General features: G+C 32.9%; 5 protein-coding genes and 1 long non-coding RNA gene across 7 annotated transcripts; 4 read left to right on the top strand and 2 right to left on the bottom strand.

The window, feature by feature from the left end:
• Window positions 1-365: 365 nt before the first annotated feature.
• LOC123674391 (mitochondrial protein C2orf69 homolog) lies at window positions 366-5,723 on the top strand. Its single transcript, XM_045609280.1, has 6 exons — window positions 366-562; window positions 617-834; window positions 4,355-4,482; window positions 4,775-4,973; window positions 5,040-5,298; window positions 5,356-5,723. Exons 1-6 carry the CDS (start codon window positions 475-477, stop codon window positions 5,556-5,558), a joined length of 1,095 nt encoding a protein of 364 aa, XP_045465236.1. The 5' UTR covers window positions 366-474; the 3' UTR covers window positions 5,559-5,723.
• Window positions 890-3,807, bottom strand: LOC123674359 (endothelin-converting enzyme homolog). The gene has a single exon (XM_045609278.1). The coding sequence runs from the start codon at window positions 3,781-3,783 to the stop codon at window positions 958-960; it is 2,826 nt and encodes a 941-aa protein (XP_045465234.1). The 5' UTR covers window positions 3,784-3,807; the 3' UTR covers window positions 890-957.
• Window positions 5,724-6,598: 875 nt separating the features above from the next.
• LOC123688912 (pre-mRNA-splicing factor 38B) lies at window positions 6,599-8,843 on the top strand. 2 transcript variants are annotated; one of them, XM_045627662.1, is made up of 6 exons: window positions 6,599-6,854; window positions 6,914-7,030; window positions 7,101-7,438; window positions 7,670-7,813; window positions 8,288-8,643; window positions 8,702-8,843. In XM_045627662.1, exons 1-5 carry the CDS (start codon window positions 6,827-6,829, stop codon window positions 8,609-8,611), a joined length of 951 nt encoding a protein of 316 aa, XP_045483618.1. In that variant the 5' UTR covers window positions 6,599-6,826; the 3' UTR covers window positions 8,612-8,643; window positions 8,702-8,843. The 2 variants fall into 2 exon arrangements, with proteins under 2 accessions (XP_045483618.1, XP_045483617.1); XM_045627661.1 differs by having other exon boundaries at window positions 8,288-8,843.
• Window positions 8,844-10,436: 1,593 nt separating this feature from the next.
• LOC123670559 lies at window positions 10,437-10,854 on the top strand. The gene is made up of 2 exons (XR_006745927.1): window positions 10,437-10,558; window positions 10,755-10,854. It is a non-coding gene; the product is annotated as an uncharacterized LOC123670559 (long non-coding RNA).
• Window positions 10,855-20,408: 9,554 nt separating this feature from the next.
• Window positions 20,409-21,671, bottom strand: LOC123686659 (POC1 centriolar protein homolog A-like). The gene has a single exon (XM_045626872.1). It carries the CDS (start codon window positions 21,558-21,560, stop codon window positions 20,607-20,609), a length of 954 nt encoding a protein of 317 aa, XP_045482828.1. The 5' UTR covers window positions 21,561-21,671; the 3' UTR covers window positions 20,409-20,606.
• Window positions 21,672-21,942: 271 nt separating this feature from the next.
• Window positions 21,943-23,463, top strand: LOC123686654 (cysteine and histidine-rich domain-containing protein morgana). Its single transcript, XM_045626867.1, has 5 exons — window positions 21,943-22,116; window positions 22,169-22,419; window positions 22,534-22,833; window positions 22,933-23,124; window positions 23,177-23,463. Exons 1-5 carry the CDS (start codon window positions 22,041-22,043, stop codon window positions 23,375-23,377), a joined length of 1,020 nt encoding a protein of 339 aa, XP_045482823.1. The 5' UTR covers window positions 21,943-22,040; the 3' UTR covers window positions 23,378-23,463.
• The last annotated feature ends 443 nt before the right edge of the window (window positions 23,464-23,906 follow it).

Here is a 23,906-nt window from a genome sequence, read left to right as displayed (position 1 = left end):
TCTCCACAGATAGAAGAAAAATTGACTTTCTTATGGCCATAATTTTCCAAATTGTAGCGTTTAAATATTCAAATAACTCTTTGGTAATCAATAGTCTAAAATTCTATGGTTGCAACCACGGAGTATTGAAATATTAAGGTTAAGAATTATCAATTCTGTGGTTATCACCACAGAAAGGTATAAAATTATTTGACAGATAACCTCAATTTTTCAATGTCACTCTATGTTGACAACCACAGAATAGTGTAATTTCGAAGTTCTGTGGTAATAACCACAGAGAAGTACTATTTTAATACTTGTCTGTGGTCACAACCACAGAGGTTTCACACATCTACAAAGTACTTTAAAATTTGTGTGAATATTTGCTATTCTATGATCACCACAGACACAATCATCTATGAATTTAGCAGATAAGTTAACCTCAATGTTTCAAGGTCAAATTTGTATTGAATATGAAATATTTTTAATTTCAAGATGTACATTCTTTCTAAGCTAATTAGAACAAATAGTATATCTCAACATCTATCAAGGCACAATTTGAAAAGATTCCCAATGAAAGGAGGTGTTATTTTCTCTTGAATGCGATTACAGTCATAAGAAAATATGGCTCTTGTAGATTTCAGCGCTGGCTCCAGCCCTGGAGATGCATGTCACAACGAAGCATCTTGTGATTCAGTTAATTTTGTACCTGCTATCAAAGTTCGGGATGTTGTGGGTTACCAAAACCGTTTGAATGATTTACTCTACTGTCCACCGTTCACTGACAAAAGTCAATCGATTGATGCCACTGATTCAGATTTTGGAATAGTTGTATATTTCGGTGGAGATATTCAGGTAAAGGCAACAATCTCAGTAGCCTTCTAACTGCAATTCCATTGAAACACTCAAAATTGTTGTTATATAAACAATTTATTGACAAATTCAACAGTCTTATTAAATATAAAAAATTATTTTTCTTCAAGTAATTTTATCGTTGAATTTCGATGTGAGAACAGACAAGTAAGGAAATTGCAACTGGGGTAATTTTGTAGTAGTTGGACAGCTGAACTGTGCCTTGAACTCATCAGAATTCTGCAGGATATTTTGTACAAGAAACTGAGTTGGAAGAATTGGATTTTCATGTGCTTGAACCACAAATTCCATCAAGGTTATGTCGCTGCAAAACTCCTGCACCAATGCAATAAAGAATATCTTCTCTCTTGAATATTTCAATGAAACCCAAGGTAGCAAAGGCTGATGCTGCATTTCATCAATTGAATCAGTTAATAAAGCCATAGCTGCATTTTCAGCAACTCTTTCCACGTTTGATACACCGCTATTTAATCCAAACACCAATTCTAACTGATTAAAATTGAAATGGTGTGGTAAAATTCTTCTTGATTCTTGCACGAATTTGTTGTATAGTGAACTGACATTATCACTTAATTTCAAACCAAACTTGATGCCAATTGGATCAAATGCATGTCCGATTATTTTTGCTAAAGGAAAACCGATTCTTGCTAATATCAAGTACTTGGGTAAATCCACAAAAGTATCATCTATTAGGCCATCTGGTATGTAAGCAACGTGGTGATCGTAAAAAACCACTGGTTCAGTCTTTTGATTATCCATAAAATTCCTAAAAATCTTCTCAGATGTTATAGATTCATCGACAAGAGAAAAAACTGTGTTCCTTCTGAATTGTGTTGCAGTGTTATAGTTAAAACTATAATCATCCTCTTTCAAATTTAACCTTGAATAATGTTTATGTAAACACATTGATTCGTTCTCTGTATTGATCTGATAAGTTTCCAGTTTCAAATCTTTCAATTTGTTCAACATTGAATTTCTAGATAGATCATCCAACCATTTTAAATTATTCAAGATATTTTGGTAATCATGCTTCATAGTTTGGAATGAATCGAGTATATAGTTTTCTTTATCAGCGAAATCTTCATTAACCCTGACTTTTCGAATTAAGTAGTTTGAAATATCGGGAAATAGCTCTTGAGTCAATTTACTGCAATATTTGGGTCTAGAATGTATAGGTGTTGGAAGGACCAACTCTTGGTAATATTTTTCACCTAGCATAGCTATAAAGCCATTGATCAATTTCTTCATATCAAACAAAGAAAGTTTTCTGAATAAAATATCAAAATATGTTTTATCGTATACTTGTATGGTTGTTGAAGATTTAATTTGTTTGGCACTGATGTTTTCCAATAATTTGTACCAATCAAAAAAAGGAAATTGTTTTTGTATATCTTTTATATTCATATTGACGTATTGTAAATTTACAATTTTCTCTTGAAGGTCAGAAACCGAGTGCATTTCATTCAATATTGGTAATAAATCTTTTCGGAGAAAATCTACAGTTTCATCAATACATTTTTCTATTTGCTCATTGGTCAAGTTACCAAAATTTCCCAAATCTCCCATAGCAGTTTCAAGTGATTTGAAATAATCGTTACTGGTTCGTTGACACTCTTCGTAATCATAGTATAAAAGTGTTATGTCCAAAGGAGAAGACGTAACATCAGCTTGTACACTCCTCAAACAGTTTTTTCTGGTTTCTGTCAAGGGAGACCAATATTTACTTTTGAATCGTTGATCGGGAGGTAACATCTTCAGGATAAATTTTGAATTGCTTACATCGATGTCGATGTTGAACAGAGGCATTGCATCTAACAGCACTAAACTTCCAATAACATCAGTTAAATCAGCTTCTTCCTCTTCTTTGTAAAATTTAAAGATTTTAATACCACTCAACACCTTTTTCGTTCTTCGGATTCTCTCACGATAATTAAAATGCGACTCATGTTTCAAGCAAGATTTGTAAAAAACTGAGGCAGTAGTTGGCTCCTCATACACAAGTTCCGGTTCCATCTGTATCTTGCTTACGGAACCACCACAGGCAAACCTGTAAAAGTCACTGCAAGGTTCGACAAACAGATCGATTGAACTTATTATTTTCGAGGCTGCTAAACCACATCTGGTGGATCCACAATCTTTCTGCACTATAAAATTGGCTGTCCGGTTGCCAAAAGTCAAGTTTTGACTTATTTGTATGGATTCCACCTCCTCGTTAGGATTTTTTTTTTGGAGAGGTGTAGTACCTTCAGATTTGGGCCACTCATCGAAGCTTTGTTCGATTGGGTTCAGGTCTTTCTTTGATGTTGAATTGAACTCTGTATCAGGGAAGCTTTGTTCTAGAAATGTAGATGGCGTATTACTTTTTGGTAGATCTTGGGTTATACTTTGTGTTGAGGTGGCTATGAAAAGGTTTCCTGTTGGTTTCTTTTGTAGCTGAGAAGGTGTTGAAGTTGATACCTCTTTTTTGGTAGGTTGAAAATGATTCATTTGAGAGTTATTAGTTTCACTTAGTGGAGGTCTCTTGGTTGTAGATTGGGATTTTGGTGATTTTTCTGTGGCTTCAGTGGTTTCTTCGGGGCCAAAAAAGAAGTCTCCAACCTTATTCCAGTCGATAACTGGTTTTGCAGTTTCTTCATAAAAGTTAGCCTCAATAATTGGTGCTGTTGAAGTAGTTGTAATTGGTTTGGATGTAGTTGTAATTGGCTTGGATGTAGAAGAAACTGTTTTCTTCAAATACTGCGGTTTGTTGTTGTTAACTGTAATGCTTTTCTCGTGTTTTACATTGAGGAAGCTAGAAACTAGCAAAATTCCCACCATAATAAACAGGACAAACAGCATTGTGTATAAGCATAAGAAAAAAGAGTTGTCTTGTTTCTTTATGGGAGCATGTCCTTTGTAATACAACGTGACCAAATCGTACTTTTTCGTCATTCTATTCAAAATGCCGGTATATACGCTGTGTATAACAATGGAAAGAAAATTTTTCAGTCGTCCCTTTATCAATTTGTGTGGTTTATGCGATAATTTATCAATACCCTTTTCGATAATTGTTTTTATTTCGATTGGGCTTTGCTTTGTTTAATTGATAACAAATTCTACATGTTGTTGATTCGCGAGGTTTTGATTTCAAGTGGAGTATTTGTGCAGTTTAAGAAACATATCGAATTTCAGGAGAATGTTCATTGTTTTTCTACGAAACGAACTTTGTTCATTTACATTTTTAAGAAATCGTCATGCCAAATTTTTTTGGTTGATCGACTCAATCATGACCAATCCGTGATCGGATTCAAATCTGTCCGTCCGGCAACCGGAAACACGATTGCTACCGAACGGAGAGACCTAAAAACATGAAATTCCTAGGGTAAGTTCAGATCTCGAATAAAAGGCTTGGGGTTCCGTAAATATGGCCGCTCGAAATTTTGTTTTCCTTATAATTTCAAAATTACAAATTCGACGGAAACTTTCCTAGAGATCAAAAAAGTAAATTTTTGATGTTTTTCAGGATTTTCATGAAAACATGGTTAAAAAGGAAAAAACAAATAAATTCACAGTTTGGAGTTTAGAGAATACAGCAAAACTTCTTAGTTGCCACTATAAAACATGCCACATTGTTACAGTTAGACCTTTGAGGTAGGTTAAGACAGAAATAATAAGAGGATTAAATTGAAGAGTTATTATTATTATGAATCAATGTTCTTTTTCTCGATTTGAAAGGACTACTATGTCAAACTTTGCGTGAGTATGAAGGACAATTGTACCAACTGATTATGTCCTCTCTGTATAAAAACATACTTTTAAAATTTCAGTAATGAACATTTTTTTTTAAATTTTTTGTATGAGTATGAACTGGATTGGGCCAACTAAAGATGACGTCAATTTGAAGTATTCACGTGTGTTTATGATTGAATTGATATTTTCGCAGCATAGAAGATGGAATTTTCAGTAACTATTCGAATTTCGTACAATCCATGAAGTATGGCATACCCAAGTTTGTCCCAAATCACGGCTCACTCTACCATCTACAAATACTCCTCAAGAACCTCCAAATCGCATTGAACAATTTGGATTACCAAGAGATCAAGACACGGTTGGAAGACACTTGCAGAGCATTGAATTTTAGAGTATGTTTTTAAAGTTAGAAATGTTTTGTTGTTCTTCAGGAATATCCAAAAATTAGTTTATTTCAGCAATCCCATTTTCCTGAAGAAACAGACTATAAGAGGAACCTAAACGATTGTCCCATCTATGTAGTTGGTTTTAGCAAAGGTTGCGTTGTTCTTAACCAGTTCCTTCACGAATTCAGCCATTTTAAAGACTCAAACGACGAAGAAGTAAACAATCTAATGGGCAGAATCAGGGCAATGTCTTGGCTGGATGGTGGTCATAGCGGAAAAGAAGGAACTTGGGTAATCTCGGAAGAGATCCTTGCTGATTTTGCAAAAATGGGTGAGAAATTGTCGACATTCTGACACAATTAAATTAAAGCCATTTTTTCGTTTCAAGGCAAACAAGCATTTGTTCATGTGACTCCTTATCAAGTACGTTGTCCCAGCCGACCTTGGATAAGGCAAGAAGAAGAAATATTCACTAGGGTACTTACCTCAAAAAATCTTGATATCACAAGAAAATTACATTTTGAAAATGCTGAATGTACTTTGGATAATCATTTCCAGCTGCTGAAAGAGGTATTTGCTCCCAATCCATGAAAAATGATGTTTATTTCTGTATGTTGCTTGAATGAAACAGAAAGCAATTCCCCATTTGTTATCTTTGTTTTTAAACTGTTAATTTGTTTCATATTCTCGATTGTCAATAAATTCATCAGATATTTTGTTAAACAATGTATTAAATATAAACCTCTTTGAACAACACTTCAATCACAACAACAATTATTAAGTCATTTCACTCTCAACAACGGTACGTACAATGAGTTTCCACTTTAGTACCTTAAAAAAATCTGTTATCAGAAAATATTTTACTGTGAAAGATTAGACATACCAAGAAACGATTTCGTGTCTATGTTAAACTCATCGGAACCATCACAACAATCGCAAATTCCATCATTAATTCTGCTAGATGGAAAAGATTTAGGGAAATGCCTTGGACCTGCTTGATTTTTACAGTAGAAAATACTGTCTGGGCAAGCGTTAGTGCCTGGTTCATCTGTTCCATCCGAACAATCACAATAATCGTCGTTTATACGATTGAAATTTATAGTTTCCATGCTCTTTATACAAGTAAAAGTATTGTTCCTATTTTCATAAAACAGCATGAGTTTTTCGTGCACTCCCCTTATAGTAAATGTAGAATTTAAGTGGTTAGGGGAAATATTTTGAGTATACCCCAAATTGTTGAGTTCCATAAATTGATACAGTATAATAATGATAAATACAAAAATAAAGAATGATGCATATATTATTAAACTCCGTCTTTGCAATCTACAAATCATGACGAATATTTTCATGTACCTTCGGTTTTTCCTGAGTTTCTTCGAGGAAAAAATACATCACTCGATTCTTGTTGTTTGGGGATATCGGCGATTCATTTAAAATAAACTTCTAACTTTATCAATCTATGGTTTGAACTTGTTTTGTTTTTTTTTGTCATAGATATAGACACAGAACACTTTGCAAAACATTATTACTAAGAAAAAGAATATTTCTATGATCGCAAACTAGCTTCTGTTCATCGAAATATTAAAATATTATATTTCTATGGTTCTGTTATCCCAAAGCTACCAAGTCAATTAGCTATAGTTTATAATATGCAAATAAAATAGAGACTAATGCCTTTGTTCATTCAAAATAAGAACAAATATAAAGTATATCAATATTAAGAGAGGCTCAGTCTCTGTGAGTATAGTGATTTTCTCTTTCTGTGAATTTTTTTTGACAGTTGTCAAAATAATAGGAAAGTTTGCCCTGTTTTTTTAACAATTGTGTAATTATTAAACCAATATTCAGTGATAAATAATATGGATAGAAATACGAATAATGAAGAAGGTACAATGAGTGTTTATAGGAATTTTGATAACATTTTTAATTTCAATTTTTTTTTCTAGAATCTGCCCCTAAAGGTTTCAAACAGTCCAATATTCTGCCACTATGGGGAAACGACAGAACTATGAATTTGAATCCTCTCATATTGACCAATATCCAAAGTAGTTCTTACTTTAAGGGTAAGTATGCTAAAGAAGCAAATTGGTGTATTTAATTTTGGTAAATTGCAATTTTCGATTTCATCTACAGTTAATTTATACGAACTGAAGACCTACCATGAAGTCGTTGACGAGATTTATTACAAAGTCACCCATTTGGAACCTTGGGAGAAAGGTTCAAGACGGACTTCTGGACAGACAGGTATGTGTGGGGGAGTAAGAGGAGTAGGTGCTGGAGGTATAGTTTCCACGGCTTACTGCCTTCTTTACAAACTCTTCACGCTGAAACTAACTAGGAAGCAACTGAACGGACTTCTAACTCACTGTGATTCACCATATATTCGAGCCCTTGGATTTATGTATATAAGATACGCTTTACCACCAGCCAGTCTATTAGAATGGTATGAACCCTATTTGCAGGATGAAGAGGTGCGTAATTCCAGGTAGAGTGCCTCTATCCATTTATTTCTAAATGTTTTGGTATGAATTTGATCTCACAACAAGAACATTATTTTTTCTTAGTGTTATTGAGTTATGGAGTCTTTTTCATGCTTAAATTTTGGCATTTATACAAACTTGTTCTGTTGTGAGTATGAATCATGCCTTCCCATGAATCTGTAATGTGACTCATCGAATATATTTACAAGCTGATATTTTCAGGAACTTGACGTGAAAGCTGGGGGAGGTCAAACAATGACCATCGGTACAATGCTGAGACAATGGTTGGTGAAATTGGAATGGTTTTCTACTTTATTTCCTAGAATACCTGTACCTATACAACAAAAGATACAAAAGTTTATGGCGGTAAGTGTTTTCAGCTTAAAATTAATCTATTCCAAGTACTGATTCTCAAACTAATAAAAACCTTGGAAAAAGTTCATTCAGCTGGCTATCATTTTGCCAAATGTTAATTTGTAGGTTAATTCATTTCATCATGGTTTTAAAAAAGGGAACTTTTGGGCTACAAATTTTAACAACTAAAACTCATAGTAACAACCTAGGCCCTTTCTTGTTTGTTTCTGCATTTGATAGTGTGTCCCTCTGAAGTGTTAAAATGCACTATTTTTTATGTGTTTGACATTTCATAACTCAAATTAGGAACGACTCTGTGTATAACAGCTTTTAATAATTTCACTTCATGTTTTGTTTTATTAGTCCTAAAGCATAGTGTGATCGTATCAGAAAATTTCGTGAAAAACTTACACAAATTAAGAATTTGAACAATCTTTTCTCTTTTTTTTCATATTATCCTAAGATTTAACGTTTTTTTTTTTGCAGGAAAATCTTCCGCAACAAGTGGTAAACACAAGACAAGAACCTGCAAAGTACAACGAGCGACCGCAAAAAGAGTGGGCGAGAGAGAGAGACAATGTGAGAGAGGACATCAAAAAAGATTTTCTGAGAGACGACAGAAGAGAGAGATCAAGAGATAGGTCTCCTGATCGCAAATACAGAGACGACAGGCGATACAGGGATGGCGATTATAAGAGAGATAGGGATAGGCATACAAAGAGGGAACGCAGTCGTAGTCCTGTGAGATCGTCCCATTCCCACAGCGGTTCTAGCAAAGACTACAAAGACAGGCACAGGCATAGGAGATAAAACCTACACGGAGTGCTCGTTTTTGTTCCAAGGTTTAGAATTTAATCTTAGATTTTTGTCGTTAATCATTAAACTTGCGATTTTTTCCAGAATTCCGAATACCGTTCCAGGGTATTAAAACCGGTTAATCTTTTCGCTCCTTTGGTTAGATAAAATCTCTTTCATGTTCACAAATGTAATTTATTTTCTATCAACATTGTAATGAAACTTTATGAATATATTGGTTTTTTTATTTGTGTTTTTTTCTCTGCCCAGTACGGTGAAAATTCTGATCGGTGCTCCTGTTCTACAAAATGAAGGTTTTAATGGAAAATAGGGCTGTTAAGGTGGGGACCTCTAAATTGGCAAGTCTCATTTAGAATCAACTCTTTTCGAGGTATAAGTATAGACCTGGAACATTTTCTTCAACTACTTTATTTTATAAAATACAATATGAAATCCTAAAAAGTATATTGCTTATAAAATATTGAACTCCAAAAATTCAAGTCCTCTATGACTTGGTACTATAATTAAAAGGTTTTGTCCACGAGATTTTTTAATAACAAATTCACTACAAAGTTGTCATCAGAAACTAACTTCTTAAGTAAATTACAAAAAAATGACAATTAAGGTGATTACAAATAATAACTTGTAATCAGCTTATCTATGGTCGTCACCACAGAATACTTAATATATAGTCGTCACCACAGAATACTAAATATCTGTGGTAGTGGGTCATAGACAAACTAATCTTAACTAGTTTATCTATGCTTTTAGTCATCTTTTAGGACTCATTGGTGTCATCTAGGAAGAGTAGCTCCATAGATAAATGAATGAACTTCTTAATCTATGAATAGCTCAAACCCATAGAAATATAATGATGGCTTGTAGCCAAATTATCTATTAATTTAAATTTTAGAATTTTTGCGAGAAACTAGCATAATGCATAATTCGAGTGTCACCAATATTCTGTATTGGTTCTTGTTCATATTTTATGCGTTACTTGAGAGTTTTTCAGATCGTAGATGTTGAATTAGAATTCGGTTCTTAGCAGAAAAACGTTTTCACATATTTGAAGAAAAATTTTTTTGTGAAATTTTGAATATCTCATTTTTGAGCTGTTAGGAAAAAAACTGATTGCGTAGATCTTTTTTTTTTTTCATTTAATCGAGAAAATTTCTGCTTACGACTACGTTTGCTCATATCTGTGAAGTGAGAATCAAGTTACTCGAAAAAATAGCATTTTTTTGATTACTGATTCGATTGTTCATACCTTGTACAGGTGTCCCTTAATCTGGTGTACAAAGGAAAATTTTCATTTTTCGTCTTTGCGATAATTCTGAAATTTAAATTTATGGAAATACAAGGGGGGTGAATAATCCCCAGTACACCCCCCTATTTTTACGCCCTTGATTTTGCCTATTCTGAACGAAATAAATTTTATATTTTTTCATAAAAAAAAGGATGAACAGAAATACAGGTGTGAAGCAATAATAATTGTCTTATAAATATTTAGTCTTGTACAGGTGCTCAAATTTTAAATATTCTACCCAAAATATTGATTTTCCTCGCCATTTTACTCAATACATATTCGAATTGATCAATGAACTGCAGATTGTCATCAATTACAGACCCCAAATATTTACACATTTTAATAACCTATTATAAAAGTCGTTGATAAATAAACCTGTTCAATTTGTTTATTTTATTTTTATATCAATTACATCAGTCATTCGTAATTTAGGATATAAACATGAATTTGGTTTTTTCAATATTACATAATCAGTAAGGAGTTATTATTTATTAATAATTATTATTTAGTCAAGACTGCGTATAAAAATCCTTATTTTTCCATCTCAAACGGTAATATCTTTCTACTAATAGTTTTAATGCGCCTGTAGGGAATGAAGACCACAACCCATACGCCGAAGAAACAAATGAATTTGACGAATTAAGAGCTCTGTCGGAGTTATTTTTTTGGAATCCCTCTTTCTGTTAAGCAATTCCCATATATGTTGGGCATCTCTTATCTTGTGCATATAATGTTTATAATCAACACTTGGAACCCCCAACACTTCACATATATATTCACAGTTCGTGCAACGTTCTTCTTCAGACTCACAATGCCTAAATGTATGCTCACCAGCACATATCATACAGGTAGGTTTTTTCTGCTCACAGTTCTGTTATAATGCCACATTTTCCATCCTATATGAATTATTCCCTTTTTAATTATAGCTCTACATGTTTCTTTTTGTTCATTTCAAAAAAAACAATCATTGATTTTTCCCGATTCCCATCATATTTTCGTACAATTTTTTTAGTTCCTCTAGTTTCTCACTGTCTAGAGCATTTTGTTCAGCTAATGTTTATATCAATCACATCAGTCATTCGTAATTTAACATATAAACATGAATTTAGTTTTTTCAATATTACATAATCAGTAAGGAGTTATTATTTATTAATAATTATTATTCAGTCAAGACTGCGTATAAAATCCTTATTTTTCCATCCCAAACGGTAATATCTTTCTACTAATAGTTTTAATGCGCGAAAAAAACAAACGAATGTGAAGCAAGAGCTTTTTCGGAGGTATTCGTTTTGAATCCCCCTTTCTGCTAAGCATTTCGGAATAATCATTCTTTTCCTGTAATAGCTTTAGAATTCCCATATATGTTGGGCATCTCTTATCTTGTGCAGTATGTTTATAATCCACTGTAGGAACCCCCAACACTTCACATATATATTCACAGTTCGTGCAACGTTCTTCTTCAGACTTACAATGCCTAAATGTATGCTCACCAGCACATATCATACAGGTAGGTTTTTTCTGCTCACAGTTCTTCGAAAAATGTCCATATCTCCAGCATTTGATACACTGATTAACTTTCTTGTTATTAATGTTATAATACCAAGTTTTCCATTCTACATAAATTAGTTCCCTTTTAATTAGTGCTCTAGATGTGTCTTTGTCCATTTGAAAAACAACGTTCATTGATTTTTCCCGATTCCCATTATATTTTCTTACAATTTTAAGTTCCTTTAGTTTTTCTCTGTCTAGAGCATTTTGTTCAACTAATTTTTGTAAAAAGCGATTTTCATCTTTTAAAAGTGTTTCAGGTACACTATACATCATTAATTGAGGTTTCTTTCGAAACACTTTAGCAGAGTATTGTTCATCGTATGTATCTATGATATAGTTCCATACTCCCAGAAATTTCTTATCCTTATCTTCATTGCATTTTATTTTCACTTCACATTCTTTTAAGTCCGTCATTGTAGAGACTCCAACCCCTAGGTCACAAGGATCTATTGAAGTTTCAATGGGTGCTTTAGTAATCTCACTCGTTTGCTCAGTTAATTTCAGCTTCACTATTATTACTTCTTCCTTTGCCTTCTTGACTATCGAGCTATAACTCGGATTATTGAATGTTTTTTTATGTATTTATAACAATAATAGTCTTTATATGTTAAATAGTCTTTATTGAATCGACGTAACAAATGTCGGCGTGACTCCCTAGCACGAACATCTACTAAGAATAACGAACCAACTAACAAACTCTATCTATAGAGATCAACCCCCGAACGCGCTCCCCTCGGACCCCGCGCAGGAGGCGTCTGAAAATGTGCTATGTTGTCACATTTCTTTTAGCTTACATAACAATGGATATATTACATTTTTTTGCACCCATCTCTTCTTTTAGCATACTTACTATTGTTTTTTTATCCTCAACAAGCTGCTAGACCTGACTTCGCACGTAGTCAACCCAAAATACATCCTTCGAAATGTTAAATTATACTCGTTTGTTCGCTCGGACAGAGGAAAAAGGAAAGTTTTTTTCCTTTTCCGTACGATTTTTTCGAAATTTTGTTGTTGTATAAACCTTCTAATTACAGTAATGATTACAACAAAAAAAGAATTATTCTATTTAATGCAGTCGTTTGAACGTGATGACCAAATTACATCATTTTATTTCTATATCGATTATTGTTTCCTTACTTTCTTATTGTAATTTATCTCGTTGTAAGGAGTAGTAAATTACAATTTCGGTGTTTACTTTTGATCTTGGGCGAAGCCAGGAGGGGTTAGGGGGTTTAAACCCTCTCATATCAAATTTTGAAGCAGATCCAGCCATAAACTCTCTTAGTAAAATTTTGCCGATGATTTTTTTTTAATGTTCAATGGTGTCATCTAGAAAGAGTAGCTCAAAAAAATGGTGAGGAGGTACATATCACAGTTATCTATACGTGTTGGACCGCGGGAATAATTAGTTCAGTAAAATGCGGGTAGACGGCTTGTAGCCAAATTAACTATTGATTTTTTTCAATAATAATATTTCTTTGATTAATTTTGTTTAGTTTAACGTTGTTGTTGTTTTGAATATTTGATAGTATTTATGTTGTTTGTATAGGTAAATAAATAAAAATATGCTTATTGGGTGGATGCGCTTTGAGGTGGTACATCCACCAAAACTCAAATAGTGATTTCTTTTTTATGGCAACATCTAAGAAAATTGAAGTAGCTCATCGACCAGTTTCCTCCATAGACCTATGTTAACATTATTAAGGTCTATGGCTCAAACCCGGTTATATTGATATTTTTTTATAAAAAGTAAAAGGATGAACAGAAATACAGGTGTGAAGCAATAATAATTGTATTATAAATATTTAATCTATTAGGTACAGGTACTTTAGATATACTATGCAAAATATTGATTTTCCTCGCCATTTTACTCATTACATATTCGAATTGATCAATGAACTGCAGATTGTCATCAATTACAGACCCCAAATATTCCAGATTACAGATTCCCAAATATTTAAACATTTTAATAACCTATTATAAAAGTCGTTGATAAATAAACCTGTTCAATTTGTTTATTTTATTTTTATTTCAATTACATCAGTCATTCGTAATTTAGGATATAAACATGAATTTGGTTTTTTCAATATTATATAATCAGTAAGGAGTTATTATTTATTAATAATTATTATTTAGTCAAGACTGCATATAAAAATCCTTATTTTTCCATCTCAAACGGTAATATCTTTCTACTAATAGTTTATTGCGCCTGCAGGTAATGAAGACCATAACCCATAAGCCGAAGAAACCGACGAATGTGACGAATTAAGAGCTCTGTCGGAGTTATTTTTTTGGAATCCCTCTTTCTGTTAAGCATTTCGGAATATTCTTTCTTTTCCTGTAATAGCTTTAGAATTCCCATATATGTTGGGCATCTCTTATCTTGTGCATAATGTTTATAATCAACACTTGGAACCCCCAACACTTCACATATATATTCACAGTTCGTGCAACGTTCTTCTTCAGACTTACAATGCCTAAATGTATGCTCACCAGCACATATCATACAGGTAGGTTTTTTCTGCTCACAGTTCTCCGAAAAATGTCCATATCTCCAGCAATTGCTACACTGATTAACTTTCTTGTCATAACTGTAATAAGGCCAAAAATTCCATCCTATACGAATTATTCCCCTTTTAATTATTGCTCTACATGTTTCCTTGTCCATTTCAAAAAAAATATTCATTGATTTTTCCTGATACCCATCATATTTTCGTACAATTTTTAGTTCCTTTAGTTTTTCTCTGTCTAGAGCATTTCTCTCAGCTAATTTTTGAAAAAAGCGATTTTCATCTTTTAAAAGTCTTTCAGGTACATTATACATCTTTAATTGAGGTTTCTCTCGAAACACTTTAGCAGAGTATTGTTCATCGTATGTATCTATGATATAGTTCCATACTCCCAGAAATTTCTTATCCTTATCTTCATTGCATTTTATTTTCACTCCACATTCTTTTAAGTCCGTCATTGTAGAGACTCCAACCCCTAGGTCACAAGGATCTATTGAAGTTTCAATGGGTGCTTTAGTAATCTCACTCGTTTGCTCAGTTAATTTCAGCTTCACTATTATTACTTCTTCCTTTTTCTTCTTTACTATCAAGCTATAACTCGGATTATTGAGTGTTTTGTTATGTATTTATAACAATAATAGTCTTTATATGTTAAATAGTCTTTATTGAATCGACGTAACAAATGTCGGCGTGACTCTCTAGCACGAACATCTACTAAGAATAACGAACCAACTTACAAAATCTATAGAGATCAACCCCCGAACGCGCTCCTCCACGGACTCCGCGCAGGAGGCGTCTGAAAATGTGCTATGTTGTCACATTTCTTTTAGCTTACATAACAATGGATATATTACATTTTTTTGCACCCATCTCTTCTTTTAGCATACTTACTATTGTTTTTTTATCCTCAACAAGGTGCTAGACCCGGCTTCGCACGTCAGTCAACCCAAAATACATCCTTCGAAATGTTAAATTATACTCGATTGTTCGCTCGGACGGAGGAAAAGGAAACCTTTTTTCCTTTTCCGTACGATTTTTTCGAAATTTTGTTGTTGTATAAACCTTCTAATTACAGTAATGATTACAACAAAAAAAGAATTTCCCTATTTAATGCAGTCGTTTGAACGTGATGACCAAATTACATCATTTTATTTCTATATCGATTATTATTTCCTTACTTTCTTATTGTAATTTTATCTCGTTGTAAGGAGTAGAAAATTACAATTTCGGTGTTTACTTTCGATCTTGGGCGAAGCCAGGAGGGGTTAGGGGGTTTAAACCCCCTCATATCAAATTTTGAAGCAGATCCGGCCATAAACTCTCTTAGTCAAATTTTACCAATGAGATTTTTTTTTAATGTTCAATGATGTCATCTAGGAAGAGTAGCTCAAACCTGGGTTTGGTGAGGAGGTACATATCACAGTATTCTATACTTGTTGGACTGCGGGAATAATTAGTTCAGTAAAATGCGGATAGACGGCTTGTAGCCAAATTAACTATTGATTTTTTTTTCAATAATAATATTTCTTCATTTCAAATAAGATCCATCAAAATGACAATCTGAAATGAAATAGTGTTCTACAATCAAACATAGTTAACTAAATTGAAAAATATCTCATAATCATAAAGTTCAAAATGTTTGATCCATGAGTTTATTTTATTTTTAAAAATTTTGGGCTACACATATTCTTCAAACTATTAGGTAACTGATTGAAAATTCTTATACAACTATATGCGTGATGTTTTTCATTCAAAGTTAATCTGTGTATTGGAAAGTTTAAATTTTGTGTTCTTGTATTATACTTATTACTATAGTGATTTGTCCAATGAATTCCTACATGTCTCCCTAAACTTCAGATTATAAATTGTTCCTGCAGCAGAAACATTCCTTTCAAATTTGGATTAGTACCCCAGAAAATTAAACCATATCTGAGCCTAGATTCAAAATTCGCATGAGATATGAGATAACATTTTCAATGATTTTCCATTCAAATAATTTTTAGATATTCTGATGGCAAAGTTAATTTGACTCAGTTTTTGACTTGTTTCGAATTATTATTATTATTTTTTTATTATTATATAACAGAAAAGAGTTTTCTCGACTTATATACAAATTAAAAAAAAAAAAAAACTACAGAGTGTGAAACTAAAGATAATACAGAAATCAAAAACAAAAGAAACTAGTGAAATCACAAAAAAAACCGACCGTCAACACACACCGGTTCGCCACCAAGAGTCTAAATTTTTCTTGAAGGAGTTGGCACTAAATGCGCCAACGACCTCATCAGGTAGACTGTTCCAATTATGGAATATCCTATTTAGTCAGTAAAATGTGGAGAGATGACTTGTAGCCAAAATATCTATTGATCTAAATTTTAGATTTTTTTCGGCAGAAAATTCGTAATATCTCAGCTTTGAGGTGTACTAGAAAGAAATCGATAGTGAGTTAGTATTCATCTCGAAAAATTCTTCATGATACCAAATTTGGAAGGTGATCAGATGCCATTATTTTTTCTTGAAATCTAAAAAAAAAACTCACCATTCAGAGTTCCTTCAGATATATATGGATTACGGACACATATTAAGATTTCTTCTTAATAACGAATTTTTGAGCTGAAAACACCAAAAACTTTTTTAGCAAATCAATCCAATTCAAATGGACATCTATGGCCAAGAGTTTTTATGGACTAGTTCAAGTGACTTTGGATATACTATACCATCAGAAATTAACTCAGGTTTACAAGAAAAGCCCAGGACTCCTCAATTTACTGAGCAATAGAAGCATTCAACCAAACATCAGCAGGAATAAAGGATATAAGAAGTAGAAAAAACTTTAATATTAAGCTTACGTTGTACCTTAAAAGTTGATTTTGTTTAGTTTAACGTTGTTGTTGTTTTGAATATTTGATAGTATTTATGTTTTTTGTATAGGTAAATAAATAAAAATATGCTTATTGGGTGGATGCGCTTTGAGGTGGTACATCCACCAAAACTCAAATAGTGATTTCTTTTTTAAGGCAACATCTAAGAAAACTGATGTACCTTATCGACCAGTTTCCTCCATAGACCTATGTTAACATTATTAAGGTCTATGGCTCAAACCCGGTTATATTGATATTTTTTTATAAAAAGTAAAAGGATGAACAGAAATTCAGGTGTGAAGCAATAATAATTGTATTATAAATATTTAATCTATTAGGTACAGGTACTAAAATTTTTAGATATACTATGTAAAATATTGATTTTCCTCGCCATTTTACTCATTACATATTCGAATTGATCAATGAACTGCAGATTGTCATCAATTACAGACCCCAAATATTCCAGATTACAGATTCCCAAATATTTAAACATTTTAATAACCTATTATAAAAGTCGTTGATAAATAAACCTGTTCAATTTGTTTATTTTATTTTTATTTCAATTACATCAGTCATTCGTAATTTAGGATATAAACATGAATTTAGTTTTTTCAATATTACATAATCAGTATAAGGAGTTATTATTTATTAATAATTATTATTTAGTCAAGACTGCATATAAAAATCCTTTTTTTTCCATCTCAAACGGTAATATCTTTCTACTAATAGTTTATTGCGCCTGTAGGTAATGAAGACCACAACCCATACGCCGAAGAAACCGACGAATGTGACGAATTAAGAGCTCTGTCGGAGTTATTTTTTTGGAATCCCTCTTTCTGGACTTTCTGCTAAGCATTTCGGAATAATCATTCTTTTCCTGTAATAGCTTTAGAATTCCCATATATGTTGGGCATCTCTTATCTTGTGCATAATGTTTATAATCAACACTTGGAACCCCCAACACTTCACATATATATTCACAGTTCGTGCAACGTTCTTCTTCAGACTTACAATGCATAAATGTATGCTCACCAGCACATATCATACAGGTAGGTTTTTTCTGCTCACAGTTCTCCGAAAAATGTCCATATCTCCAGCAATTGCTACACTGATTAACTTTCTTGTCATAACTGTTATAAGGCCAAAAATTCCATCCTATACGAATTGTTCCCCTTTTAATTATTGCTCTACATGTTTCCTTGTCCATTTCAAAAAAAATATTCATTGATTTTTCCTGATACCCATCATATTTTCGTACAATTTTTAGTTCCTTTAGTTTTTCTTTGTCTAGAGCATTTCCTTCAACTAATTTTTGTAAAAAGCGATTTTCATCTTTTAAAAGTCTTTCAGGTACACTATACATCTTTAATTGAGGTTTCTCTCGAAACACTTTAGCAGAGTTATGTTCATCGTATGTATCTATGATATAGTACCATACTCCCAGAAATTTCTTATCCTTATCTTCATTACATTTTATTTTCACTTCACATTCTTTTAAGTCCTTCATTGTAGAGACTCCAACCCCTAGGTCACAAGGATCTATTGAAGTTTCAATGGGTGCTTTAGTAATCTCACTCGTTTGCTCAGTTAATTTCAGCTTCACTATTATTACTTCTTCCTTTGCCTTCTTGACTATCGAGCTATAACTCGGATTATTGAATGTTTTTTTATGTATTTATAACAATAATAGTCTTTATATGTTAAATAGTCTTTATTGAATCGACGTAACAAATGTCGGCGTGACTCCCTAGCACGAACATCTACTAAGAATAACGAACCAACTAACAAACTCTATCTATAGAGATCAACCCCCGAACGCGCTCCCCTCTGACCCCGCGCAGGAGGCGTCTGAAAATGTGCTATGTTGTCACATTTCTTTTAGCTAACATAACAATGGATATATTACATTTTTTTGCACCCATCTCTTCTTTTAGCATACTTACTATTGTTTTTTTTATCCTCAACAAGCTGCTAGGCCTGACTTCGCACGTAGTCAACCCAAAATACATCCTTCGAAATGTTAAATTATATTCGATTGTTCGCTCGGACGGAGGAAAAAGGAAACCTTTTTTCCTTTTCCGTACGATTTTTTCGAAATTTTGTTGTCGTATAAACCTTCTAATTACAGTAATGATTACAACAAAAAAAGAATTATTCTATTTAATGCAGTCGTTTGAACGTGATGACCAAATTACATCATTTTATTTATTTCTATATCGATTATTATTTCCTTACTTTCTTTTTGTAATTTATCTCCTTTAAAAAATTTTGGGCTAGTCATATTCTTCAAACTATTAGGTAACTGATTGAAAATTCTCACACAACTATATGCGTGATGTTTTTCTCCCAAAGTCTGTGTATTGGAAAGTTTAAATTTTGTGTTCTTGTATTATACTTATCACTAGTGATATGTCCAATGAATTCTTAGATGCCTTCCTAAACTTTAGATTATAAATTGTTCTTAAGAGTTCTGATGGCAGAGTTAATTCGACTTAGTTTTCGACTTGATTTAAATTATTCAGTAAAATTTGGAGAGATGACTTGTAGCCAAAATATCTATTGATCTAAATTTTGGATTTTTTTCCGAGAAACTAGCAGAAGATTCGTAATACCTCAACTTTGAGGTGTACTCGAAAGAAATAGATAGTAATTTAGTATTCAGCTCGAAAAATGCCTCATGATACCAAATTTTGAAGATGATCAGATGCCAATATTTTTTTCTCAAAATCTCAAAAAAACCTCTCCGTTCAGAGATATATTGATTGCGGACACATATTGAGATTTCTTCTTCATAACGAATTTCTGAGCTGATACCACCAAAAACTTTTTTTGCCAATTAATCCAATCATAGTACCTATAAGGAATGGAATCCATTCCTTATACTATGATACAATATACTGGATGGATGCGCTTTGGGGTGGCGCATCCACCAAAATTACAATAGTGATTTCTTTTTTATGGCAACATCTAAGAAAATTGAAGCAGCTTATCGACCAGTTTCCTCCATAGACCTAATATCAATTTGATATTAGGTCTAGGCTGGACAGGCCCTCACGTGACTTTGGTGAAGAGTTCGCGGCAGTCTGAATATGAAAGCGAGATGCAGCTTAGCTAGTTGAGGCAACGTCAAAATCATATGATCAAAACATTGTACTTACGTTATGAGAATTGTGAATTTTTTTTTTATTCTGAGTGAAACTGATTGATTGAAATTCTAGCAGTATGAATGTGTATGCTCTGATTTATACTTAGGCTGTCAAAATTTCCAACTTTGGAAGTAAATATCCGTTGCTATCTAGTTGACAAAGTTTGAATCTTTCAAATAGGTGTCTATAGTGCTATGCTTGTGGGCTAAAAGACCTAAGTTTTGGAAGAGTTTGACGCAGTTCTTTGGAGGCCGAAAATGTATATTAGTTTTCTCCACAAAATTGCCTGTTTCAATAATTAGTTGATTATAGTATGTAGAGATATGTATATCCAGTATAATTTTATTATACTGGCCAATAATCAGATTCATTACTTGAGTTTTAGTAAAAAATTACCCAGACATTTGAATCGTCCCTAAACATAGCTAAGAAATTCCATTATCAATCAAAAAACATATAATTGTAGATAAAGTTACAAGAAAAATTATATACAATATATTTTACAAAATTAAATAACATAAAATGAAAAATCAAGATTTTAAAACTAACATCTTGCCATTTCTTCTGAAGAAATGATGGCACCAAAATAGTATCATCATAAAAAATAACCAAACACACATAAATATCAACTAGGTTTTAACATTCTATGAAATTGGTTTTCCAAACCATAACTAGGTTATCAGTACCGCCTGTGGCAAAATAATCTCCATCAGGACTGAATTTAATGCAAGTTACTTCTCCATCATGGCCTCCAAGTGTATAAATTGGCCGTCCTTCTACTACGTCAACAATTCTAACTTTTCCATCTTTACCGCAAGTTAATAGGTAGTTATCAGTGGGGTGCCAGGATAAGTAAGTCGTCTCAGTATGTAGAACATAATGTTGTTGTAATTTTCTTGTTCGAAGCTCATAAACTCTAACAGCTCCAGAGCTCAGGGCAACTGCTACAGAATTATTATTGGGATAAGGTGCTATATGTACTGGAATCCCTTCTTGGCTTGCAAACGTGTGAATACACTGTCCTGATATAACGTCCCAGAATTTAATCGCTTTATCCTCTGCTCCTGAAGCAATAATTTTTCCATCAGGGAAAAACTTGGCACTTTTAAGCCAATGATTATGGCCCAAGAATGAGGACATAAAATGCTTAGTTGAAACATCCCACATTTTTATAGCTTTGTCTCTTGCTCCTGTTATGAGTTTTGTACTATCATCGGAAAAATTCAGACACTGAATTGGCATCAAATGAGCTTTGAATTCCGAACAGCTGCCTTTGACTGTAGGTGTCCAAAATCTAACAGTTTGATCGAGGGAACATGATGCAAGAATTTTGCCATTTGGACAGAACTCTACTCCAGTAACAGCGTTGGTATGACCAATAAAATTATAACTTCTTGAATTATTAGATGTATTCCATATCATCAAAGTCCCATCTTCACTTCCAGTGGCAAATTGGTTTGAAACAGAATCAGGATTGAAAGTAATGTCAGTTATCGGTTTTCGATGTCCTTTCAATACGACTTTTAGAGCAGGATCATTTTCCTTCATCAACTGGGTTCGATCGTATTTCTGGTTATAACTGATATCCATTTTCAAGATTATTGCAATACTTTATTGTCAAATCAATTCTGGGAAAACCGTTGAACCATTTCAAAATTCGAGGGACAATTGTTTGCACAGAACACTATGTTTGTTTGTGTTGAACGCTGACAGATGACCACAAAGGAAACATGTTTGATCAATACTTTTAATAAATTTTGAGTTCATAAAACTAATATGTTAGTGAAACCTATTTACGATTTGAATTAAAGGCATTCATTTAATTAATATGATATAAATATTAATATGATATAGGACGAATAGGTATTAGTAATGAGTGTCCTATCACAGACTAGTAATCTGTGGTCCTATCCTCCTCCTTCATCTTTTGAATTTAATAAAGTTCTCTGGACTGGTAATACCACAAAAAAACATAGAAAAAAAATTATAATTAACCTATAAATTGAGGTCCATTTTCTAGAAATTCCGTCTTTTGGGAAATTTGGACATAATTCAAAAATCATATAGAAAATGGAAAATACCAATCTGTTACAATGCTACAATAGGGGATGTGGTCAAAAATTCAATCCAAACGAAAATAAAGAAGGTTGTTTAACATGAAATTGAATTATTTATTTATAATCCAATTGCGATTTTAGATTCATGTCGCCACCACCCAGGAGATCCTTTTTTTCACGATGCTTACAAGGGTTGGTCTTGTTGTAATAAGAAATGTACAGATTTCACTGAATTTCTGAACATAAAAGGGTGTACTGTTTCTTTTCATTCCAATATTAAACCCCCAGAACCTGAAAAACCTAAAACTCAAGAACTAGACATCAGTGAAGTTATTGAAGTTAAACCAATTGTCCCGAATACTCTTCCACGCCCACCATTCGATAGTCAAATGGTAAATTCAACAGCTTTCATTCAACAATAAATCAATATTGCAATATTGAATTCATATTATTGAACAACACTTAAAAAGATCAAGTCAATGGTAATATTAATAACTTATTTTAAGACCTTGATGAAACCAGAGATAGCACCGTCTCTGAAGCAACAAATTTTCAACAAGAAAACTGAGAAAGAGAAGACTGATACCAATGAAATTCCTATTGGAACAAATTGTAAAAATGGAGGATGTAAAGTCACCTATCAGGGATTGGAAACTAACGATTCAAAGTGTATTTACCATCCAGGGTATCCAGTGTTCCACGAGGGTTTGAAATTTTGGTCATGTTGCAAGAAAAGGACAAGTGACTTTCAGTCATTTTTGGATCAAATCGGTTGTGAAGAAGGAAATCATCTGTGGAAAAAAGAGGTAATATATGTTATTTTATTCGAAATTTCAAATAATTATACCATTGGTTTACACAAGTGAAGTCTAGAAATGTACAATATTGTTAGATTTACTTTTTAGGGTGGTGGTAAAAGCACTGTAAACTGTCGTTGGGACTACCATCAAACTGCCTCTCATGTAATAGTAACAATTTATGCTAAACAGTATGATGTGGAAAAAACCGAAGTTAAATTAAATCCTATTCGATTATCTGCCGATTTGATTTTTCCAACAGACAATACCAGGTTTTCTCTTGATTTAGAACTGAAGGGGGTAAGATAATTATATCTTTTTTAATATTCATCTGACACTTTTATTATTTAAGATTATCGATGTAGATAAATCGAAGATTTCCATGTTCAGCACAAAGGTAGAAATATCTTTGAAAAAGGCCGAACCCGGAAGTTGGTCGAGGCTGGAAATACCTAGGACTGTTTCCAAGGTCAAGGATGATTCTAAATTTGAAGAAGATGTTGATAAGGAAATTACTACGAGCATTGACTTGGTTGATCTAAGCGACCTATGAATTTCATAATTATCCTTAAGATCAAACAAGATTTGGACAGTTTTGTAATTACTTTTTGTATGTGGAATAAAAATGCTTTTACAAAATGTTTTGCACAGTAGTCTTTTTATTTTTTGTATCAAATAATTTCAGTTCCTTGTGCGCTCGGTAATATACTTGAACGCTGAATAGCACACTTTGGTCTATGGGATTTTTCCATAAGAGTGTGACGTACGTTTTGACAACAAAGTTAAAAAAATTATTTTTGCGAAAAAATATTCGAAAAATTGGCTGGAAGACTGCGCCGGTCGATAGCCATTTGATTAACATGATCAATAAATTTAGTTTCTCTATCTCGCTATTCGAAAAATTTTCCTATTCAATTCAAACATTTCATTATAGTTCCAGAGAGATCTCCTCTTTATATTAAATTTTGAAGCAGATCCGGTCATAAACACTCTTAGTGGAATTTTTCAAATTGCATTTTCTTCTAGAACTCACTGGTGTCATCTAGGAAGAGTAGCTCGAACCCGTTATTGGTGAGGGGGAA

Source organism: Harmonia axyridis, chromosome 1 (genome assembly GCF_914767665.1).
Source record: "Harmonia axyridis chromosome 1, icHarAxyr1.1, whole genome shotgun sequence".
NCBI classification, from domain to species: domain Eukaryota; kingdom Metazoa; phylum Arthropoda; class Insecta; order Coleoptera; family Coccinellidae; genus Harmonia; species Harmonia axyridis.
This window is presented reverse-complemented; position numbering and strand designations above follow the sequence as displayed.

Coding starts and splice junctions, on each gene's coding strand:
- LOC123674391 (XM_045609280.1), top strand. CDS start 475: ATGTACATTCTTTCTAAGCTAATTAGAACAAATAGTATATCTCAACAT. Junction 4,974..5,039: donor GCAGAGCATTGAATTTTAGA/GTATGTTTTTAA, acceptor AGTTTATTTCAG/CAATCCCATTTTCCTGAAGA. Junction 5,299..5,355: donor TGCTGATTTTGCAAAAATGG/GTGAGAAATTGT, acceptor TTTCGTTTCAAG/GCAAACAAGCATTTGTTCAT.
- LOC123688912 (XM_045627662.1), top strand. CDS start 6,827: ATGGATAGAAATACGAATAATGAAGAAG. Junction 6,855..6,913: donor AAATACGAATAATGAAGAAG/GTACAATGAGTG, acceptor TTTTTTTTCTAG/AATCTGCCCCTAAAGGTTTC. Junction 7,814..8,287: donor AGATACAAAAGTTTATGGCG/GTAAGTGTTTTC, acceptor TTTTTTTTGCAG/GAAAATCTTCCGCAACAAGT.
- LOC123674359 (XM_045609278.1), bottom strand. CDS start 3,783: ATGACGAAAAAGTACGATTTGGTCACGTTGTATTACAAAGGACATGCT.
- LOC123686654 (XM_045626867.1), top strand. CDS start 22,041: ATGGAAAATACCAATCTGTTACAATGCTACAATAGGGGATGTGGTCAA. Junction 22,117..22,168: donor TCCAAACGAAAATAAAGAAG/GTTGTTTAACAT, acceptor TTGCGATTTTAG/ATTCATGTCGCCACCACCCA. Junction 22,834..22,932: donor ATCATCTGTGGAAAAAAGAG/GTAATATATGTT, acceptor TTTACTTTTTAG/GGTGGTGGTAAAAGCACTGT.
- LOC123686659 (XM_045626872.1), bottom strand. CDS start 21,560: ATGGATATCAGTTATAACCAGAAATACGATCGAACCCAGTTGATGAAG.